The sequence below is a fragment of the Suricata suricatta genome, chromosome 1 (assembly GCF_006229205.1).
Source record: "Suricata suricatta isolate VVHF042 chromosome 1, meerkat_22Aug2017_6uvM2_HiC, whole genome shotgun sequence".
NCBI classification, from domain to species: Eukaryota; Metazoa; Chordata; class Mammalia; order Carnivora; family Herpestidae; genus Suricata; species Suricata suricatta.
The window spans coordinates 140333928-140353616 of record NC_043700.1 but is presented as its reverse complement, the minus strand read 5'-3'; the positions used below and the strand labels follow the sequence as shown (position 1 = coordinate 140353616).

Here is a 19689-nt window from a genome sequence, read left to right as displayed (position 1 = left end):
ACCTGTTTCTAATAGATAAAAAGTGAATATATAAAGTTATCTTAACCTCAGGGATATCCCTGATCTGAGAAACAAAAGAGAAAGTGATAAATATCTTACTATGTTCTTGTTCAGTACATAACATTTCTGTTAATTTTTCCTATGAATATAGAGAACAAATACCACCTGATGAGTCATTCCCTTATGTAAATGACTAAGACATCCAGGAGGCAGTATTTCTCCAGAATTCTATGTGAATTCAATAATACCCTGGCAGAGTTACTCTGCTGGATAAACTTCTGGCTGAAGTTTGGTCAAACCAAGGCAGATGATGGAAATTAGCAGCAATAGAAAAAGGTGAAAGTGAGGCACCATCAGAGGAAGGATTCCTCCCTTCAATAGCTTAAGAACACATCTAACTTCTCTCAACTACCCAAGACACTAATAAGGGAAGGAAATAATACAACTAGGGGACACGTGGATGTCTAGCAGCAACCACTCTAAGTGAGAACCCAAGAGAGAGCCCAGCTCCACTGACAATTAGAGAAAAGTCAGTTTTAATGCTCTCATAGGAAAACCAATCCCAGGAAACCTATCTTTATCCACTAGCTCTTCAGTGAAGTAAATCAGAATTCCAGGGAAAACAGAGAATATGCCAGTCCACTTCTGGAGTTCTTCATGACCAGCTTCTGATGTCATCCAGATGAAAGTAGTGAATCCCAAACTTTCAAGTGTATAATAAACTATTTAGGTGCTTATTTTCTTTTTTAAAATTTTTGGGTTTATTTTTATATATTTTTTGATAGAGAAAGAGCAAGTTGGGGAGGGGCAGAGCAAGGGAGATAGAATCCCAAGTACAGGCAGAGCCTGATGGAGGGCTCAAACTTATGAACTATGAGATTATGACCTGAGTGAAAGTCAAGAGTTGGATACTTAACCAGCTGAGCCACCCAGGCACCCCTAGGTGCATATTTCCTATGCATACTTCCAGGGACACTACTCCCCTAGAAATTCTGGCTCAGTAGTGTGAAGTGACATAAGAACTTGCAACTTAAACAAGTATCCAGATAATAATTTGTGCAAGAAACATTTGAGTGTCTAAAATGTGTTTGACATAAGTCTATGGCAGTGGAGAACTTAGATTCTAGTGAACAAAGACAGAGAATAGTAAATGGACATATATAAATTTTGAAAATCATTTCATAGTGTAATATGTTATGAAAAAATAAGATAAAATAATAGAATGATGAAAGGAAGGGTTACTTAGAAAATGTGCCAAGAAACATCTCTAGAACAGAACATACTGAGATGGTCAAGTGTGAGATATCAGGATATGTGATTGACTAGGGCAATAAACGTAAGACTAGAAAGTGCTGCCAGATGCCAGCTATATTGTCAAAGATAAGGCTTATAATCCTAACGGGTGGTTGAGGAGGGGACAAAAGATGACTCATAGGATTTTGTCTTCATCCACAGAGCATCATGATTTCATTTACTAAAGAGCAAAACACTAGTAGAGTTGAGAAAAGGATGTGTCTAAAAATCAAATACTCTGCTTTATTCATGAAACATGTGAGCTGTCCATTTCATATACAAACGGGAATGCTAAAGCAAGTGCTAGGTACATGAGGCTGTAGTTCAGTGAAGTTACGAGTGTGTATATCATATTTAAAGCTATAGGAATGGGATAGGTTAACTACAAGGATAGCAAAGCTAGAGAGAGAGAAAAGGCAGAAGGGTAGTAAACACAGGAAGAATTCAAGAATGTTTTCCCAACTTTGGAGTTGGAGTTAAATAAGATGAACCAAAAGAGAAATGAAGAGCAGCCAATGGTTTGAAAGGAAAAAGCAGAAGAATAAATCATTACAAATTAGAAAGACCAATCAGCATGCCAGAGCTGTTGAGACGGATTAAGAGAAGGATCGAAACATTAGCACTGGATTTGGCCACATGGAGGTCACAGTGGACCTGGCTATCGACTTTGAATGGTAGGAGAAGAATAAAAGATCTATGGGAGTAAGAGAGTTACAGAGAGTCCTAGGATCATATTAGACAATGCTTTACAAAAATTGAAAACTTTCTTGATTACCCCTTGTATTTTTTAATGTGTTATTAGAGTGGACCCCGAAACTTTGGGATTGTAAAAGTTACTAAAGTATAAATTTGTATGTGCACTAATACTAAAGTCATAACAACATTCATTCTGGGCTCCAGATGACATCAAATGTACTCTCAAGCCTCAAAAAGGATCTCTCTATCTACATCCAACAGAAAACATCTCTTATATGTTCTCTGCAGGCAGAGACTGTGACTGCCTCCTAGAGTCTCCAAATAAAGCGCCTTGGTTTCTGGTTTTTTGCTTTATTTTTAAGTTTATTTACTTTGAGAGAGTGCAAGTGGGGGAGGGGCAGAGAGGGGAGAGAGAGAGAGAGAGAGAGAGAGAGAGAGAGAGAGAGAGAGAGAGAGAGAAATCCAAGCAGGCTCTGCATGGTCAGTGCTTGAGATCATAGGCTTGAACCCACGAACTGTGAGAGGCATGACCAAAGTCAGATGCTCAACCGAATGAGACACCCAGGTGCCCTATAGTGCCTTGTTTTTAATAAAAACTACATAGTGCACAGTTTATTTAAATAAATTGTCTGCAGGCGAGCAAAATTGTGATATTCTGTTTTGTTGGTGTTTAAAAATTTTAGGACCATTTTATGCTACTTTCCCAGAATTTTCATGTATAGCAAAGGTTTCCAAAGCATACAAATTTCTGCATTAAAATGTTAATTTTCTGATGTCTTAAGAATTAATCATATAAAAAGTTATTAGTTATTTGCATTGAAACTACTGTCACAAACATTGGTGTACTTCAAGAACATATTAGAGTATTGAGATCAGCCTGGTAGTAATGAAGTAACTGAGAAAGAAAATGAGACAGAAAAAAATAAAACCACATGCATGTGAGTGCCACCAAAAGAAAAGAAAATAGAGATAAAGTACATATCAAATGTGAAAAGTGCTAATAGTACAAAAAGTTGTTATGGATGAAAGAATGCATATTAGTCAATAACCATCATTTCACTGGTCATAAAATGATTATTTCATAGTGCTTGAAATGTGTACTTATGAACCCACAATAACCTCTTACTCAGCTCCACTGTGTAAGTGTTTATATAGACACTGATTATCAGGACCTAAAGAAGCTGTAATTTAACTAAGCAGCCCTGTTGGTCTTCCTCCCATACTTCAGGGATGTTTCAGGAGTAGACTATGACACCTAAAATGAATACATGCCTAGATGGAGGTTAGGAACCAATTCCAGATAGCAAATACTCCATGTTTTAAGAACTTATTCATCACTATCCCAACTTCCTGGGAGATTTTATATCATGGGAGTTTTGATCTTCCTTTTTGTTTTTCCTTGGAAAACAACAGGTATCTGAATAGCTCCAATGTAGAGTTCACCTAATTCATCTAAATTCATCATCCGATCATTTGAAACTCTTTAGTTTTCTTAGATTCCTTAGGTAAATATATATACGGGGAATGTTCTGTGTCACTAGTATTCAAGTATATGTTAGACTATGAGGTCCACAATGGCAAGGATCTTTGACAGCATTGGTTACTAAGTTATCCCTAATGCCTGGAACAGTACCTGTGCTAATTTAAGTGTTCAACAAATAATATCCAGTTTTTCAAAAACGTCAGAGTGGTGTTTGAGGTGGCTTGGTAACCCCACTGTAGGAATGGTTTTCTTTTGGTATGAATAAAGATTCCTAGCATTCCCAGGTGAAATATAATTACTGAGTTATATTTTCCCACTAAAACAATGTTATTAAAAGTGTTCTGAGCCTCTGGTGAATAATAATAGTATATAAATAAAGTTTTTGTAATTGTGGATTAGGTAAAGGTTCAACTGAAAATAAGTATCATTTTATGACTCTAAATCAAGGACTGAGAAATTACTATGTAGAAAGGAACACCTTCATAATTTGGGGATTGATCAGTCCATAATCTTCCAACTATCACTTGACCCTCACAACCAGAGAAAAAATGTGCAACTAAACAGTCCATATAGAATGGCTGGTCTTATTATTCTAGCAGTTTGTTTTAGCAGTTTTGAATCTCTGCCATTTTTCTTCAAACAGCAGAAGCCAACACTTCTGAGAAATAGACAATCTCAACTCACTCTGTTCAAACTCAATACGCATTCATCTATGATTCAGAATATTGTTCCTAATTTCCTAAGACATGAAATAATTCTAAGAAAAAACAAGAATATAGGAATACTACAATGCTGACATTATTTCCTCTATTCTGGCAGCCTTAAACTGATTCCTGTAAATATTTCAGTCTTGCCAGGACCTCAGAGCTAAAGTGAAGTCACAATTAACATTTTCCCCCAGAGAAATGCAAACAAAAGAAAATATCCTTTTCTGAATTGGGTAGGCAAATTATTTGGTTAACTGTATTTTACCAAAATGTCCCTCATATTGGTGATTTTATTATACTTACTATTGTGTCAGAATGAGCTATCTTTGAGACAGAACAATTATCCTCAATTCAATAATTCAATTTTGTTTATCCAAAGTGTCACCTAAATTCCTGAAAACTAAAAATCTATTCTAAAATTTCATTCATAAGAACCTAATCAATGAATGAATGTGTATTGAAAACTCTATGTTGTAGTTCAAACACAAATGGCTATTTTATATTGATTAAAATGTCTGACATTTAGATTTAATTTTTAAAAAGTTGTTCTTGGGTATACAATGAATTATCAGATTTCTATATTTAAAAAATCAATAGTTTTGAAGAAGATCAACTAGATTTTGTAATATATGTAGGATCACTTGATACCCAGGTTCTTAAATTTAAAATCATTAAAATATTACAATGTTGTGGTTAGCTATTTTCCTGTTCACTTTTACAACAGTTTTAAATTCAAAGAGGTAAGATTAGTTCATTAAGAATACAATTAATGTTTTTTAGAACTCCTCTGTTTATGAAACATACAAATTCATTATTTAAAAAGTGTGAATAGTCTTTTTTCAAGCTCTGTGAATAACAACTCTATTTCCCCTTCTGCATTTCACTAAAATTGACCCATAGGTGACCTGGCTGTCATCAAATCTTTCCTTTTTGTCATCTTCCCATTCGGTGAAATGCACGAGGAAAATAAATCACATGACACAAGCCACTAATACCCTTTAATAAATCTTCAGCTATTTACCTAGCGTCTTCTCTACAGTTGAAGGGCCACCTCAACCTACTGCCAAGCAAGACCTGACAGGCACAAGGAAAGGTAACTATACTGAAATATCCAGAGAGAAATATTCCTTTTTACAATAGAGATAATACCACCAAAGTTATTTTAGAAGCACATTTTCTTCCTTTTAGCTTTTATTGTTAAGTATGAATATGTCTTGGCTCCATTTTGATATTAGTTTCTAACCTCAACCTTATATTCTGAATGGTGTTATAATCCAATTTACTTTTAACTTCACTTTGGGTTAAAGGTCAAGGTTTGATTCTGATAAACTAGTAAAGACAATGTAAATTCTAAAGAAGAAGGTAGAGAGGCAAACCAAGAAACAGACTCTTAACCATCAAGAACAAACTTACGGTTATGAGAGGGGAAGTGGGTGGGCGGGGGGATAGGCGAAATAGGTAATGGGGATTAAGAGGTGCACTTGTGATGAGCACTGTGTTGAGTCACTATATTGGATACCTGAAACTAATATTACACTGAATGTTAAGCAACTGGAATTTAAATAAAAACTTTTTAAAAAATCATCAAAACTTTAAAAAATAATAACAAATATAAATAAAAGAAGGCATTCAAGACAAAGAACCTACAAACGTGGAGGGATAACTTCTCAGCAAGATGGTATGTAATAATAATCCAGATTGATCCCTTAATTAATTTTGTATATATTTATATTTAAAGGTCTTAATTTTAATTTTTATAATTTTTGTTTTAAAGCATGCCTTTTGTATTCCCATGAAAGCTGAATAGTTCTACTATTTCACAAATTATTTCTGTCTTACAGTGATTCTGTAGTGATTAAGGCAAATTCAAGTACTCATTGGTTTAAGTAGGTGATAAGTAAAGTATGGTCTTACCTGATATCTATTTATGCTAAAAAGGAAAAAATTACTATCATTTTATAGAATATTTGTGTGTGTGCACATGTGTTATAATTTTGTGAGAATTGAACAGGAGTCTTCTTCACCATAAAAATTTATTGTTCGGTCTATAATTTTAAGCTACCTGGTGATTATAATACAATATTGTTGTCTATATTCATGGTACTTGCTAAGACTAGATCTTAATTATTACAACCAAAAAAAATAGTAATTATGTGGCATGTTAGAAGTGTTATATTACAATATATAAATGTATCAAATCAACATATTGTGCACCTTAAATTTATACAATGTTATATGTCAAATATATTTTAATTAAAAAGTTAATTGGCAAATAAAGAATTAATAAGCAATTCCATCTCTCCATGAAAGCTGAGTTTCTTGAAGGTTGTTCAGATTTGATTTCATAGTAGTTCTTTTCTAACCACTGATATCTTGTCAGCATTTTGGGGGTCAGTTTAGCCGACAGTCTTCCTAATCATTATTGCCTGGGAATGGAAGCAAATAGAGTCTGATGTGATTCCCCTTTCCAACCCTTGGCTTTAACTCTGTGGACCTCTTTTGTACAACTGTTTATAGGACTCCAGTGTATTACACATATGGCAGTAACAATAGCTACAACAGTCTGTAGTTAGTATTTACTTCACAAATATGATCTGTACTTAAATATTAAAAGTTTGAAGTGTTATATGTACCTTTCTAAAAAGACAGTTTATTTAAAAAGAGTCACATAGAGGGCCTGGGTGGCTCAGATGGTTAGGCATCTGACTCGATTTTGGCTCAGGTCATGATCTCACAGTTCGTGGGATCAAGCTCCATAATGCTTCACCTCTCCACTGTCAGAGCAGAGCCTGCTTAAAATCTTCTCTCCCCCTCTCTTTGCTCCTCCCCTGCTCTCTCTTTCTCTCTCTCTCAAAATAAATAAATGAACTTTAAAAGAAGGGACAAATAAGCAAGTGTGACAACCCTATACTCCATTAGAAGGATAAGACTAATTTACTTTTTAAATATTCAAAAGCACTGTAATTGTCATATCTATATTTCTTAATAAAACAATCAAGTTAATAATATCATTTATGATTACTACTGAAGTATGTTATAAAGAATGCAGTTTCAAACTCCACCTCTTTCCCTCCATCTTACCCGTTTCCATTAGATCAATCATGGAATTAATAGAATTTTAGAAATCACTTAGTTCGAATGTTCAGTTTATAGATTAGAAAGATAAATCCCAGGCAAGGGAAATTACTTGGCCAAAGTTACTCAAATGGATAGGTACTGGGCTAGAACTTAGTCCTCCAAATGAATATACAGTCTCAACACTCTCCAGTCTAAAACCTCTCAACTAGTTTCTGTTGTTTACAAAACCATGCCTAACTCTTTCACCTGGCATTCAAGGCCTCTCATTTTGCTGCCCTAAACTTTCTTTTCAACTTTATCTTTCTCTTCTTATAAAACACCACACCCTTCAAAATGTCCATGGATGTTCCCAAGACTTTCTCCTCTATCTTTCTCCATGGACAAGCCATATGTATATGCCATCTCCTACACAAAGACTTTGATGATTCTCTTAACTGAAACCTTCTATCTGTAGAAAAACACTTGTGGCATTTTCCACTTTCTTTCTTTCCTCTTGTGCCAATTTGTGTATGTTGTAACTCTCTTCCTAAAACTGATGCTAGTTGTTGGCAAAGCCTGTATCAGATTCACCCTGATAATTTCAAGTTTGTTTTTTATAAAGTGTACAATAAATATTTTCCACATTGGCTAAATGTACCCATAAAACTGTTTTTTTCCCTAAAGCAAAAACAAAACAAAACAAGCAAATACTATCCCAAATCTCTCATAAATTATAACAGTTCCTCTTAATAAATTTTAATTTTTATTTTCAGGTGCAATGATGAAGACTTTTTCCCTAGTTGTGAATATTCTTGCATTTACCTTACCATTGTTGGTGAGTTGATTTCATCTAATCAATTCGTATTAAGATTTTAAGAAAATTTTATTTAAAAGTTCTATTGTGGAAAGTAAAGTTATACTTCACAGAACAAAGTAACTGCATACTTGCTATATTTTCTTAAAATTGTATTGATTTTTATTATAAAATTATAACCATGTTCTTCTGGATAAGATTTTAGCTCCCAGGAATTAAGAAATCACACTTTATCATGTATGAAAAACCTTTAAAATTCTCATACTATACAGGAAATATGTTGGAGGTGGAGTGGGAGAGAACAATTCTGGAAATATTTTTAAATTATAAAATGCTCTAAAAATAATTTCTAAAGAATAAATACATAAATCATAATCCTAGATCAGAATTTTTTTTAATTTTTAAAAATTTTTTAATATTTATTTATTTTTGAGAGAGAGAGATCCCAGAGAGTGAAATTCATTTAGGGATCTCAGGCACTTATTTACCTATAGCAGGAACAAAATATAAGTAAGATGATTTTAGATGACCATCTCTAAGATTATAAATTCTGGAAGGCACTAGTCCTTGTTCATAATTCATTTATTATTAAATTTAGACTTGCTTTTAGGTTAATATTTATTAAATAATTAGGTAAATTCTTAGAGTCAAACTTCATAAAAATTTGAATTATTATGACTTTTACATTCATTTGCCTTCATTTATTCTTTGAAATTCCATTTTACTTTGGCCACCAGCATATTTTGAATTTGAGTTTTCTCTCTCAATGATCAGGATTAAGCATGAAATAAGAAAATTATTATTTTAGGTTTCTGGACACATTGCCAACATGTATTTGGGGACGGGAGTTCTCACACAGCACCAAGCAATTATTGGACACCAGCAGGGTGTTAGAAAATCCAACTCAGTTCTGAAACAGTCTAACCAGAGATAGTGTCAAATTCCACAGGTGGAGGGGTCAGACTGTCCCTGCTGCTCTCTTTTCAGACACTAGTCAGAAACCTGGGCTGTTGCCTGTATTTCTGAAGACTGAGTATAGATGGGAGTTTCCCACATTCCCCTCCTTGCATTTGGTTAATTAGCTAGAGCAGCTAATAGAACTAGGAAATGTTTTACTTACTAGATACTGGTTTATCATAAAAGGATGTACTCAGAAACAGTCAAATGGAAGAGATACATAGGGCAAGGTATGTGAGAAGGGGTATAGAGGTCCATGCCATCTCCAGGAAAGTCACTCTCCCGGAATTTCCATGTACTCATCAACCCAGAAGCTGTCTGATCCCATCCTTTCTGAGGTTTGATGGAGGCTTCATTACATAGGGATGATTGCTTAAATTACTGGCCATCATCTGCTGACTCAACCTCCAATCCCTTTCCCCTCCCTGAAGGATTACAGAGTGGGATTGGAAGTCCCAACCTTCAAACCAAAAGGTTGGTTTCTCATGGACACCTGGATAGCTCAGTGGATTAAGTGTCCCACTCATGGTTTCGGCTCAGGTCTGATCTCTGGGTTCCTGGGTTAGAGACCCCTGTCAGACTCCGCCCTCCCAGAGTAGAGCGTACTTAGGATTCTCTGTCTCCTTCTCTCCTTCTCCTTCCCTTACTGGAGCTCTCTCTCTCAAAATAAATAAATAAACGTTAAAGAAAAAAAGTTAGTTTCTCCTACAACCACCCCCCATCCTTCGGTGGGGCCCAAATTCACTTCATTAACATAATGAAAGACACTTTCTTCCCCACTCCACATGCATCACTTAGAAAATCACAGGGTTTTAGGAACAGCACTGTGCCAGAAACTGGAATGAAGACAAAATACATATTTCTTATTATAAATTGCAATATCACATGATCCACAACTCCCTGGTCGATAGCAACCTCTTCCTGAGCCACTTGAGCCTGCTCTAGCTCCTAAAAACTCCTTCCCATTTTCACAAAGGCTTCACGCCCCAGGGACAATTAACAAATAATTCAAAAATATTAAAGTTTATAGATTTTACCATTCAATCTAATTAACAGTCAAAACTATACATATTTTGTGATAGTATTTTTTACATGCTAATTTGTCCCTTCTCTCCAAATATAGTTAGGATAATACTTATTATTAACAATTATGTGATGAATAACACAATCTTATAGTCTATAGTCTACTGGTGGCATTATAAGTTGGCACAACTTTCCTGTACAGCAATCCGATGATTTCCATCAAAAAATTTTTGTCCCTACCAAAAGTTATATTCTTAAAAAATTATTTTAAGGCATCTATGAAAACTATTAAAAAGGACAGTAATATACAGATGTTATTCATCTATCTATTAACAATAAAACATTTTTGAAAGGAGCTTTAATGTTTAACAATAAAGAATAAACATTTGATGACATTATCATTCATCATTCATTTTTCAATTATAAATATTTGAGTACAAAAACTATATGATAAATAGAAAAAAATATGAGATATTGCTTCTTGATAAAAAGTTAGATACAATATGTGTACTAGCAGGAATATATACAGATGTACAGATTGATATAATTGAAGATGTCTAGATAATCTGAATTTTTGAATGTAGGCTGATGTTCTATAATATTCTTATTATCTTTTAAACTTTAAATTAGTAACAGTAAATTTAGTAATTTAATGCATTTAGAGCAAAGAAATCTTTATCTCAACATTTTATTATTTTATCAAACTTGTAATTTTCTGCACCAACATCATCCAAAAAATTCTAGAGTCTTTTTATATCCAAAGGATGTGTGTGAAATGTCCTAAACTAGATCTATCATTTTAAAAAATATTTAATCTTATAACCTTATCTCAGAAGTTTATATAACCTTTGTGAGTTTTTAAAGCTTTATATATATATGTCTATGGAAATTGTTTATCCACTCCTGATTCGCTATGTATGTTGCAATATAGAATTAAGAAAAGTATTATAAAAACTAATGAAAGCTGATTAAAAACACACTATTATTTATACAATACTTACATACTAGTGTTATACAAAGACAGCTTTTTAATCTAAATAAACCTCATGAATCATATTAGTAGGACAGCAGGGAAAAAACTATGCCTAATGCTCTTCTTATTTATAATAATTTATATTCAAAAATCAAAAAACACAGTGTACATTCAATACAAATTGAATATAGGTTATTCATATTTTCCATTTAAATAAATGTATTTATTTATAAATTTATATTTATATATGTTTGTTGCATAGGAGTCAGATGATCATATTATTTTCAACTTAAATTTTTCTTCCCAGGTGATGATTTTTTAAAAATTTTGATTAGTTTATTGTTACCACTTCTTGAGTGGCTCACAGACCTTATAGATTAAATAACCATGGAGAATGCATTATAATATTTTACAATATTAAAGTAAAAATAAACAAATGATGTTTTTCTTTAGCACAAAAGATTTTTAAACCACAAAAAAATCTGGACTTTGCCTTGTTTTAAATTTATTTCTCATTTTTGTGAACTGCAGCAGGGTGCACAGCTGCAAAACCAGGAACAAGCAACTGTAAGTTTATTTTAATTATTTCTAGTAGAGACATGAACTCTAAAGTATAATATTATGCACAGTTCAATGATATTTAAATGTCTTCTGTCTAAAAATTAATAAATAAATCCCACAAAATAATAATCTTTACCAAAAAAATCACTTTCAGCAGTTATATGAATCAATGGTCAATATTCACCTGAAAATCTTGCATTCTTTTTATGATCCAAGTCATGTATTTTTGGTTTTCATGTACATCTTGCAACATGAGAAAATTATCTCAGAATTTAATATTGGGGTAAAAAGGAAAACAAACATAAAGTTTAATATCTTTCCTGACTAAAGACTTGGGGAAGGATCCCTCTCTGACCCATCTTTGAATACTTCTCACACACTTACATTTACTTTCTCTTTTCGTTTTCCACATATGTTTGAATGAACATATTTAAATGTCTCCTTTCATGAGAAATACTTGTTTTGGAGTGTAGTTTTGTTGATTTGTTTTAATTCATACAGAAAGATTTAAAGACACATTTTTATAAACTCACATAACCAATAGAAGAGAGGCAAATAAAAACAGAGAATTTCTTAATGACCTTTAATGAATAAAATGAAGCTGAAAAGAATCCTAAGTATAAATCCAGGAATCCTCCCACATCACATTATTTTACTATTCTGCTATAATTAGTTTAGAAAAAATAACGTGCCCTCATCCTAATTTCTAGATAAATAAAATTTGTAAACAATTACAAATATGTGGTAAGAATACAGATATACACACTTAAATATTAAAATGTATATATGCATATATATTTCTCTGTGTGTATTTGTGCATAATATGTCAAAGCTCCCTATGAAATTTTTCTAGGTATTGTACTTATTATAATTTCCAACATTTACTGAGCACTATTCATATATGCCAAGACCTGGGCAATGTGGTTTCATTATGGATTATCTCATCTAATCTGTTTGAAACTAATATTTTTTAAATATTTGTTGAAAAGCAAGAAGTGGAAGTGTACAAATCCATATCTTGTAAAATAATATGGTTGCTGAGTTCACTGCTCCAATATTGTAGTTCTCCAGTGTCAAATACTAATGTATATTACTTCAAAAAATTCTGATTTAAGATTCTAGCCTACAATAATAACAATCTGCACAATGTATTCTTTTTGCAGTGCCGTGAGAATGATGAAAGATTGCTTAATCAGAAAACTGCCAAGTATATCCCAATTCATTATGTGTTGAATAACTATCCTCACTATGTGCCCAGTTACTACCCACATAAGCCAGCTGTACCAGTTAATAATCAATATATTCCTTATCCATTTAATGCAAAACCAGTCGCTGTTAGGCCACATGTCCAAATTCCTCAGTGGCAAGTCCTACCAAATACCTATTCACCTACTGTGCTACGTCACCCACACCTACCTGCATCATTTGTTGCCATTCCCCCAAAGACAAGTCAGGATAAGACAGGTGTCCCTACCATCAATACCGTTGCTATTGCTGAGCCTACACTTATTTCTACCACTGAACCAATAGTGAACACTGTAGTCACTACAGAAGCTTCCTCAGAATTCACCATCACAAGCACACCTGAGACTACCACAGTTCCAGTGACTTCAACCATGGTCTAAAAACTCTAAGGAAATATTGAAGAAGACAATACAGGTAAATGCTAAAAGACAAAAATAAATAATACAGACAAGAGTAAACTTCTGACTCTTGATTTCAGCTCAAGTCATGAGCTCATGAGTTCATGGGTTTGAGTTCCTGCATGGGACTCGGCACTCTCTGTGCAGACCCTGCTTGGGATTCTCTCTCTCCCTCTCTCTCTGCCCCTCCCCCACTCACTCACCTTCTCTCCCTCTCTCCTAATAAATAAACTTTTAAAATTTTTTAATAAAAATTTTTAAAAAATAATACACACAAGATCCATGGATTTATCATATGATCATAACATCTAAGATAGTATAATGGATAAATTAAGCCTGTTACAAGAACAGTCAAAATGGGTTCATTTTAATTTTACTTTGGTGGTGCTATCCTATTGATATGCTAGATTCTGTCTCAGTAAGAAATAAATATCTTATTTTACAAAATGAAATACTCGAGATTTTACTATCAAACTTGATTTCAACAATTGGAACACTACTAGAATCTATCAGTTTCACTTCATTTCTACTCCAACATGAAGTTAAGTAAAAATTTATAATTTTTCTTATCTCAAAAATAAATTTTCTTAGAATATTTATACAAATGTGAGTTTAAATATATTTCAAACATGTAACCATGTTCTCGCACTCTAATTTTGCCCTAAATTGAGTAAAAGGAAATACATTTCCCATGCATTTCTTTATTTCAGACATCATTTCTGAAAGTACCCATGAAGTTAAGCACCCAAAATTTCTCATATTCTAAGATAAACCCATGGAAGAATCGTAATTCTTAATTTAAAAAGCACATATATGTTAAAAGAATATTTTTAGAATCTTAAATGTGAGGCCAACATTTCCACTGATTATTTGGATCAATGAATAAGAGTGGAGTCTAAAATAACTTGAAACTTATGGGAAGAAGTTAAAGGGAAAGATCAATAAGATAAAAAATAACCAAAGAGTATGAAATAATTTGGGGAGAAATTGACAAAATTTTGAGTTTCTTTGCAATAAATATTTTCAGTGCATCCCACTATCTATATGTTATGTAATCTAAAATACAACACAGTGATCTGTCATACAACAGGAATAGCATAAAATGCTGTTTCTTCCATCTGTGTGACTTTCGCCAAGTCATTACTCTCTCCGAACTTTCATTTTCTCTTAATTGTGGTTTCTATAAGACTGAAATGGCAATGCATATTAAGAAAAGATGGTAAAAACTGGTCAGTCTACAAAATGTAATGCATTAGAAGAAATAAAAATAATAAATACTTAAATTTATTTTTAAACAATGTCTTGTTCTTCCTAAATGATAATTATTTTATATAATTACCTCTGATTATTAGGGTAGCAACCATATGGAACAGAGTATATGACTATCTTGAATTCACACACAAAAAATAAATAATAACAGGCCTATGAATCTTAAGTAAATTATCACAGCTCAAAAGTTTAAAAATGGGAACAAAACCAAAACTGTCTGATTTCAGATGGTAAAGCTTAATTAGTATCCCATCTATTTTTTTAATATAATTTATTGTCAAATTGGCTTACATACGACACCCAGTGCTTATCCCAACAAGTGCCCTCATCAATGCCCATCACCCATTTCCCCCTCTCCCCCACTTCCCATCAACCCTCAGTTTTTTCTCTGTAATTAAGAGTCTCTTATGGTTTGGCTCCCTCCCTCTCTGTAACTTTTTTTTCCTTCCTCTCCCCCATGGCCTTCTGTTAAGTTTCTCAAATTCTACATATGAGTGAAAACATATGATATCTGTCTTTCTCTGACTTATTTCACTCAGCATAATACCCTCCAGTTCTATCCATGTTGCAGCAAATGGCATGATTTCATTCTTTCTCATTCCCAAGGAGTATTCTATTCTATGTATGAACCATATCTTCTTGATCCATTCATCAGCTGATGGACATTTAGGCTCTTTCCATGATTAGACTATTGTTGAAAACGCTGCTATAAACATTGGGGTACATGTGCCCCTATGCATCAATACTCCTGTATCCCTTGTGTAAATTCCTAGCAGTGCTATTGCTGGGTCATAGGAGAGTTCTAGGTTTAATTGTTTTAGGAACCTCCACATTGTTTTCCAGAGAGGCTGCACCAGTTTGCATTCCCACCAACAATGCCATCTATTTCTATACAGGCTGTCTAATGTGCAGAAAAACAGAAAACACATTATGGTTTTCTTAGATCAGTGTATGTATAAATTGTATTATTTGGTTGCTATTTAATAGGACATATGGTAGGAAAAAGAAGATACTGGATAAATTTTTAACTTATTAAAATTTTAAAAACACAATGAGAAAATTAATGGAGACAACATGAAAGCAAGTAGTACACAGTTATATATTTTAATGATTCAAAATATGCTACATGATTATGTTTTAATGGTATAATCATTATTTCAGAGGTTACATTTGTTCAAAACTCATGAACCTAGATTTTTAAGTTACAACCAGTGTATAATATCACTTATAAAGAAGCATGTAAAGGACATTGTCTTGGTGTAAATATTAGCTGAAGTCAATTATTCTCAGTTACTGTAAGCCATTTTAAGTATTTATATTTAAGTTTTTAATTTGATAAAATCCTTGGATACAGACATAAGAGATAAATCATTTAAGTTAAATGAAAGTGTACATGAAAAGTGTTAACACATTATAAATTAAATTCCTAAACTGTCATCATTTTTTATAGGTCTTGCTGAAACCAAATGACTACTCCAAACTCTTCTTTGGTCCCTTGTCCACCTTCATTCAAGAGAGAGAAAGTGATTTCAATGGATTTGCTCTTTTCACTTCTCCCCTTAAATTTTGCATCCATGTCTCATTTAATTTTTTGTTTCTTTCACAATAAAGCCATTTGAATGCAAGGGGATTTCTTAACTGAGAAGTCTGTGGATATATATTAGGGATCTTTGAAGCCTTGAAATTCCAAGGAAAATTTAGTGTGAGTTTCAGTAAACAAGTTTATCTGAGGCAAAGTTTAAAATATCTGATTTTCAAAGTGGTACAAGCACTGATTAAGAACATCTTCTCCAGGATGACACTGGGACATCTAAACTTACAACTAAGTAATGGGACCTGGAGAAAGCTAAGCTATGGTATTCCAATCCAAGGGACCACAAAACTGACTTTTCTGAGCCCTGGAAACTCTAGAGTTAACATTAAATTTAAGTTTTCCAGTGTATTGCTAATGATAAGATCATTCCCAGGCGCAATATCCACGCACAAGCAGGCTACAGATGACCAGAACTACAAACACAGATACATGGAAAAATTAGGGAAGTTGATGGAGATTAGATCAGATTCCCCCAGACTAGAAGCTACAGTTCAAGTCTGTCCAAATATAAACATGCACATATATGTGTGTGCGCACACACACACACACACACACACACACAAAACCAGGAAGCTTCTAGTATTGACGTCTTCCAGTATACAAACATTGGTGAATATTCAAAGTCCCAAACCAGGGTTTTTCCTTAAACAAATATTGCAAAAACAAGTGGGTTTTTTATGTGCTTACCCCATATTGAACACATCCTGCCAGAGAAAATACAAATCACTCAACCCTTACAAAGTGCTTACTGGTCACCAATCTAATCTGCTAAAACCCTCAACAGATGTGCTATTATTAAGAATGATTTGCAGCCTTTTACCCGCTCTCTCACTCAAATTCTGGAGTCTGGAAGAGAGGCATGGTCAGGAGCATGGCATAACTGGGCCTCATTTGCTATGACCATTAATAATATTATGAATTTCTTGAAAAACAAAGTGCAAATGTGGAAGAGGCAGAATTTATTTTATTAATTAAAAAAACATTTGTCACCTACTAAGTAAGTACAAAGCACTATAAGAGTTATTGTGGAGCATATAACAGTAATGATATTTAAAAATAATAAACAATATATTATGCATATATGCTATAGATCAATCCTCTATTTGTTTACATATATGTACTCATTTAATATGTACCCATGGACTACACATTGTTGTTTTTGCTGTTAGGAAAGAGAAATGAAATCATTTTCCCCAAGTGGGGCTGGAATTTGAACCCAGATGATTTTGTTTTAAAGTCCATGCTCTTAATCACGTGAACAATATTATTAAAACATTTCTAGGGGCACCTGGGTGGTTCAGTCGGTTAAGTGTCTGACCGACTCAGGTCATGATTTAGCAGTTCATGGGTTTGAGCCCCATGTTGAGCTCTATGCTGATGACAGCTCAGAGCCGCAGCCTGTCTTTCAGATTCTGTGTCTCCCTCTCTCTCTGACCCTCCTCTGCTCACTCTGTCTCTCTCTTTCAAAAATAAATTTTTAAAAACATTTAAAAATTTTTAAAAATAAATAAAGTCCTTTCTAGCCTGGCAGGTAAAATAAAATATGAATCAAATCACTTTGAAACAATAAAAACAACAACAAATTCTTACATATAAAGCACTTTCACATATATTAATCTCTTAATCTTCACCAGTATCCTCTTGAAATAATTTGTTACTGAACCCCATTTTCTATATGTGAAAACTATTTCAAAGTAGTTAAACATAAGACAGTAAAAATTTATAGGCTTCAGATTTGGATAGAACACAAAGTTCTAGCTCTAGAACACCCTTAACTGTGTGACCTTAAGCAATAGATAAAATAGAAATTAATATTTTTGATTTATTGATATATATTAGGCTCTGTAAAAAGAATTTTATAGGTATTAGTTTATTCCACATAGTAATCTTCTAGGTATTATTATTATGCTCATATATAAATGACAAAACTAAGACTCAAAGAGATTAAGTAATCTGCACAAGATGATAAATCACGAAGTGGTAAAGTTTAGCTTTGAATGCTGGTAATTCAATTCACCAGTCTTCATTATCTTCCTACTAGGACAACCATCTTTAATCTGAGATATTCATAAATGTACCCTATGTTAAATGGGCGTTCAGTCAACGTTCATTTTTTATCCCTAAACTCCCTAAGTAACACTTCCAAGGACATCCATTGCCTACTAGATAAAGACAACTTTCCTGATTTTGCTATTACCTTCCAACATCATCTCTCTCCCTTACATCCTCATACCATACACTCAAAAGCTCTTGTGGCTGCTTTAGCTGCACCTGCACTTTTCTGAAGGCACTCAAATCCTTTTGATAATTCATACCACATAATCAAAAGTTGACTCCTTGGCTAAAATATCACATTTTCTCTCTTTTTTTAAATGTTTATTTAGTTTTGAGAGAGAGACAGAGAGAGGGGGCAAGCACGGGAAGGGCAGAGGGAGAGGGAGACACAGAATTCTAAGCAGGCTTCAGGCTCTGAGCTCTGTGCTTATGCACAGAGCCTGATGCAGGGCTCTAATTCACAAATCATGAGATCATGACCTGAGCCAAAGTCAGACACTTAACTGACTGAGCCACCCAGGCAACCCATAAAATATCACATTCTTAAGAAAAACCTTTCTTGAACTTCTGAGATCAAATTATCCATTCATGTGCTGCCATAGCATCCTGCCTCTGCCAGTTCTTTTCCCCTTGGTGCTCCTCATACTCTGTTCCACCTGGCTATCCTTCTTTCTGGCCTATAAGACCGATGAACATAGGAACTATATTCTTATATCCTGCCCACTATTATCTGTCCAAGGTAAGGCCTGGTACAGTGTAGGAACCCAATAAATATTTGTTAAACAAGTGAATAAAGGAATAAGTGGATTGGTAATGATGGACATTGAAATATTCATTGAATAGGATTAAATAATCTAGATTATTCTTCCCAAAATCTAGAAAAAAATAAATGTTGACCTTAGTAGTTAGTGATCACAAATCAAACTATCAAAATCAGTGATATATTGTTAATCCAATTTTGAAATCAAAAGAAAATTATAATAAATCATTACCAGCAATCATAGCAATGTAAAAGTATAAAAAGAATATGTTTTTTATAACTTACTCTCAATTTCCAAGGAGAGAAAGCTGAATGTCAACAGAATGGTAACTAAACTGCTATATCGGTATATGTATTATCTTTTTTTTTTCAAATAGTTTATTGTCAAATTGGTTTCCATACAAGACCCAGTGCTCTTCTCCACAAGCGCCTTCCTCCATTACCACCACCTCTTTTCCCCCTTCCCTTCCCCTTCAACCCTCAGTTCATTTTCAGTATTAAATAGTCTCTCAAGTTTTGCGTCCCTCTCTCTCCTCAACTCTCTTTCCCTCTTCCCCTCCCCCTGGTCCTCCATTAGGTTTCTCCTGCTAGACCTATGAGTGCAAACATATGGTATCTATCCACTTTCCTACAAATGGCCAGATTTCATTCTTTCTCATTGCCATGTAATACTCCATTGTGTATATATACCACGTCTTCTTGATCCATTCATCAGGTGATGGACATTTAGGCTCTTTCCATGTTTTGGCTATTGTTGACAGTGCTGCTATGAACATTGGGGTACATGTGCTCCTATGCATCAGC

The 19689-nt window shown here is 33.7% G+C and overlaps 1 protein-coding gene across 1 annotated transcript; it reads left to right on the top strand.

The window, feature by feature from the left end:
- Positions 1–1929: 1929 nt before the first annotated feature.
- Positions 1930–13189, top strand: CSN3 (casein kappa). The gene is made up of 4 exons (XM_029951855.1): positions 1930–1967; positions 5193–5272; positions 8010–8071; positions 12728–13189. Exons 1-4 carry the CDS (start codon positions 1930–1932, stop codon positions 13187–13189), a joined length of 642 nt encoding a protein of 213 aa, XP_029807715.1.
- The last annotated feature ends 6500 nt before the right edge of the window (positions 13190–19689 follow it).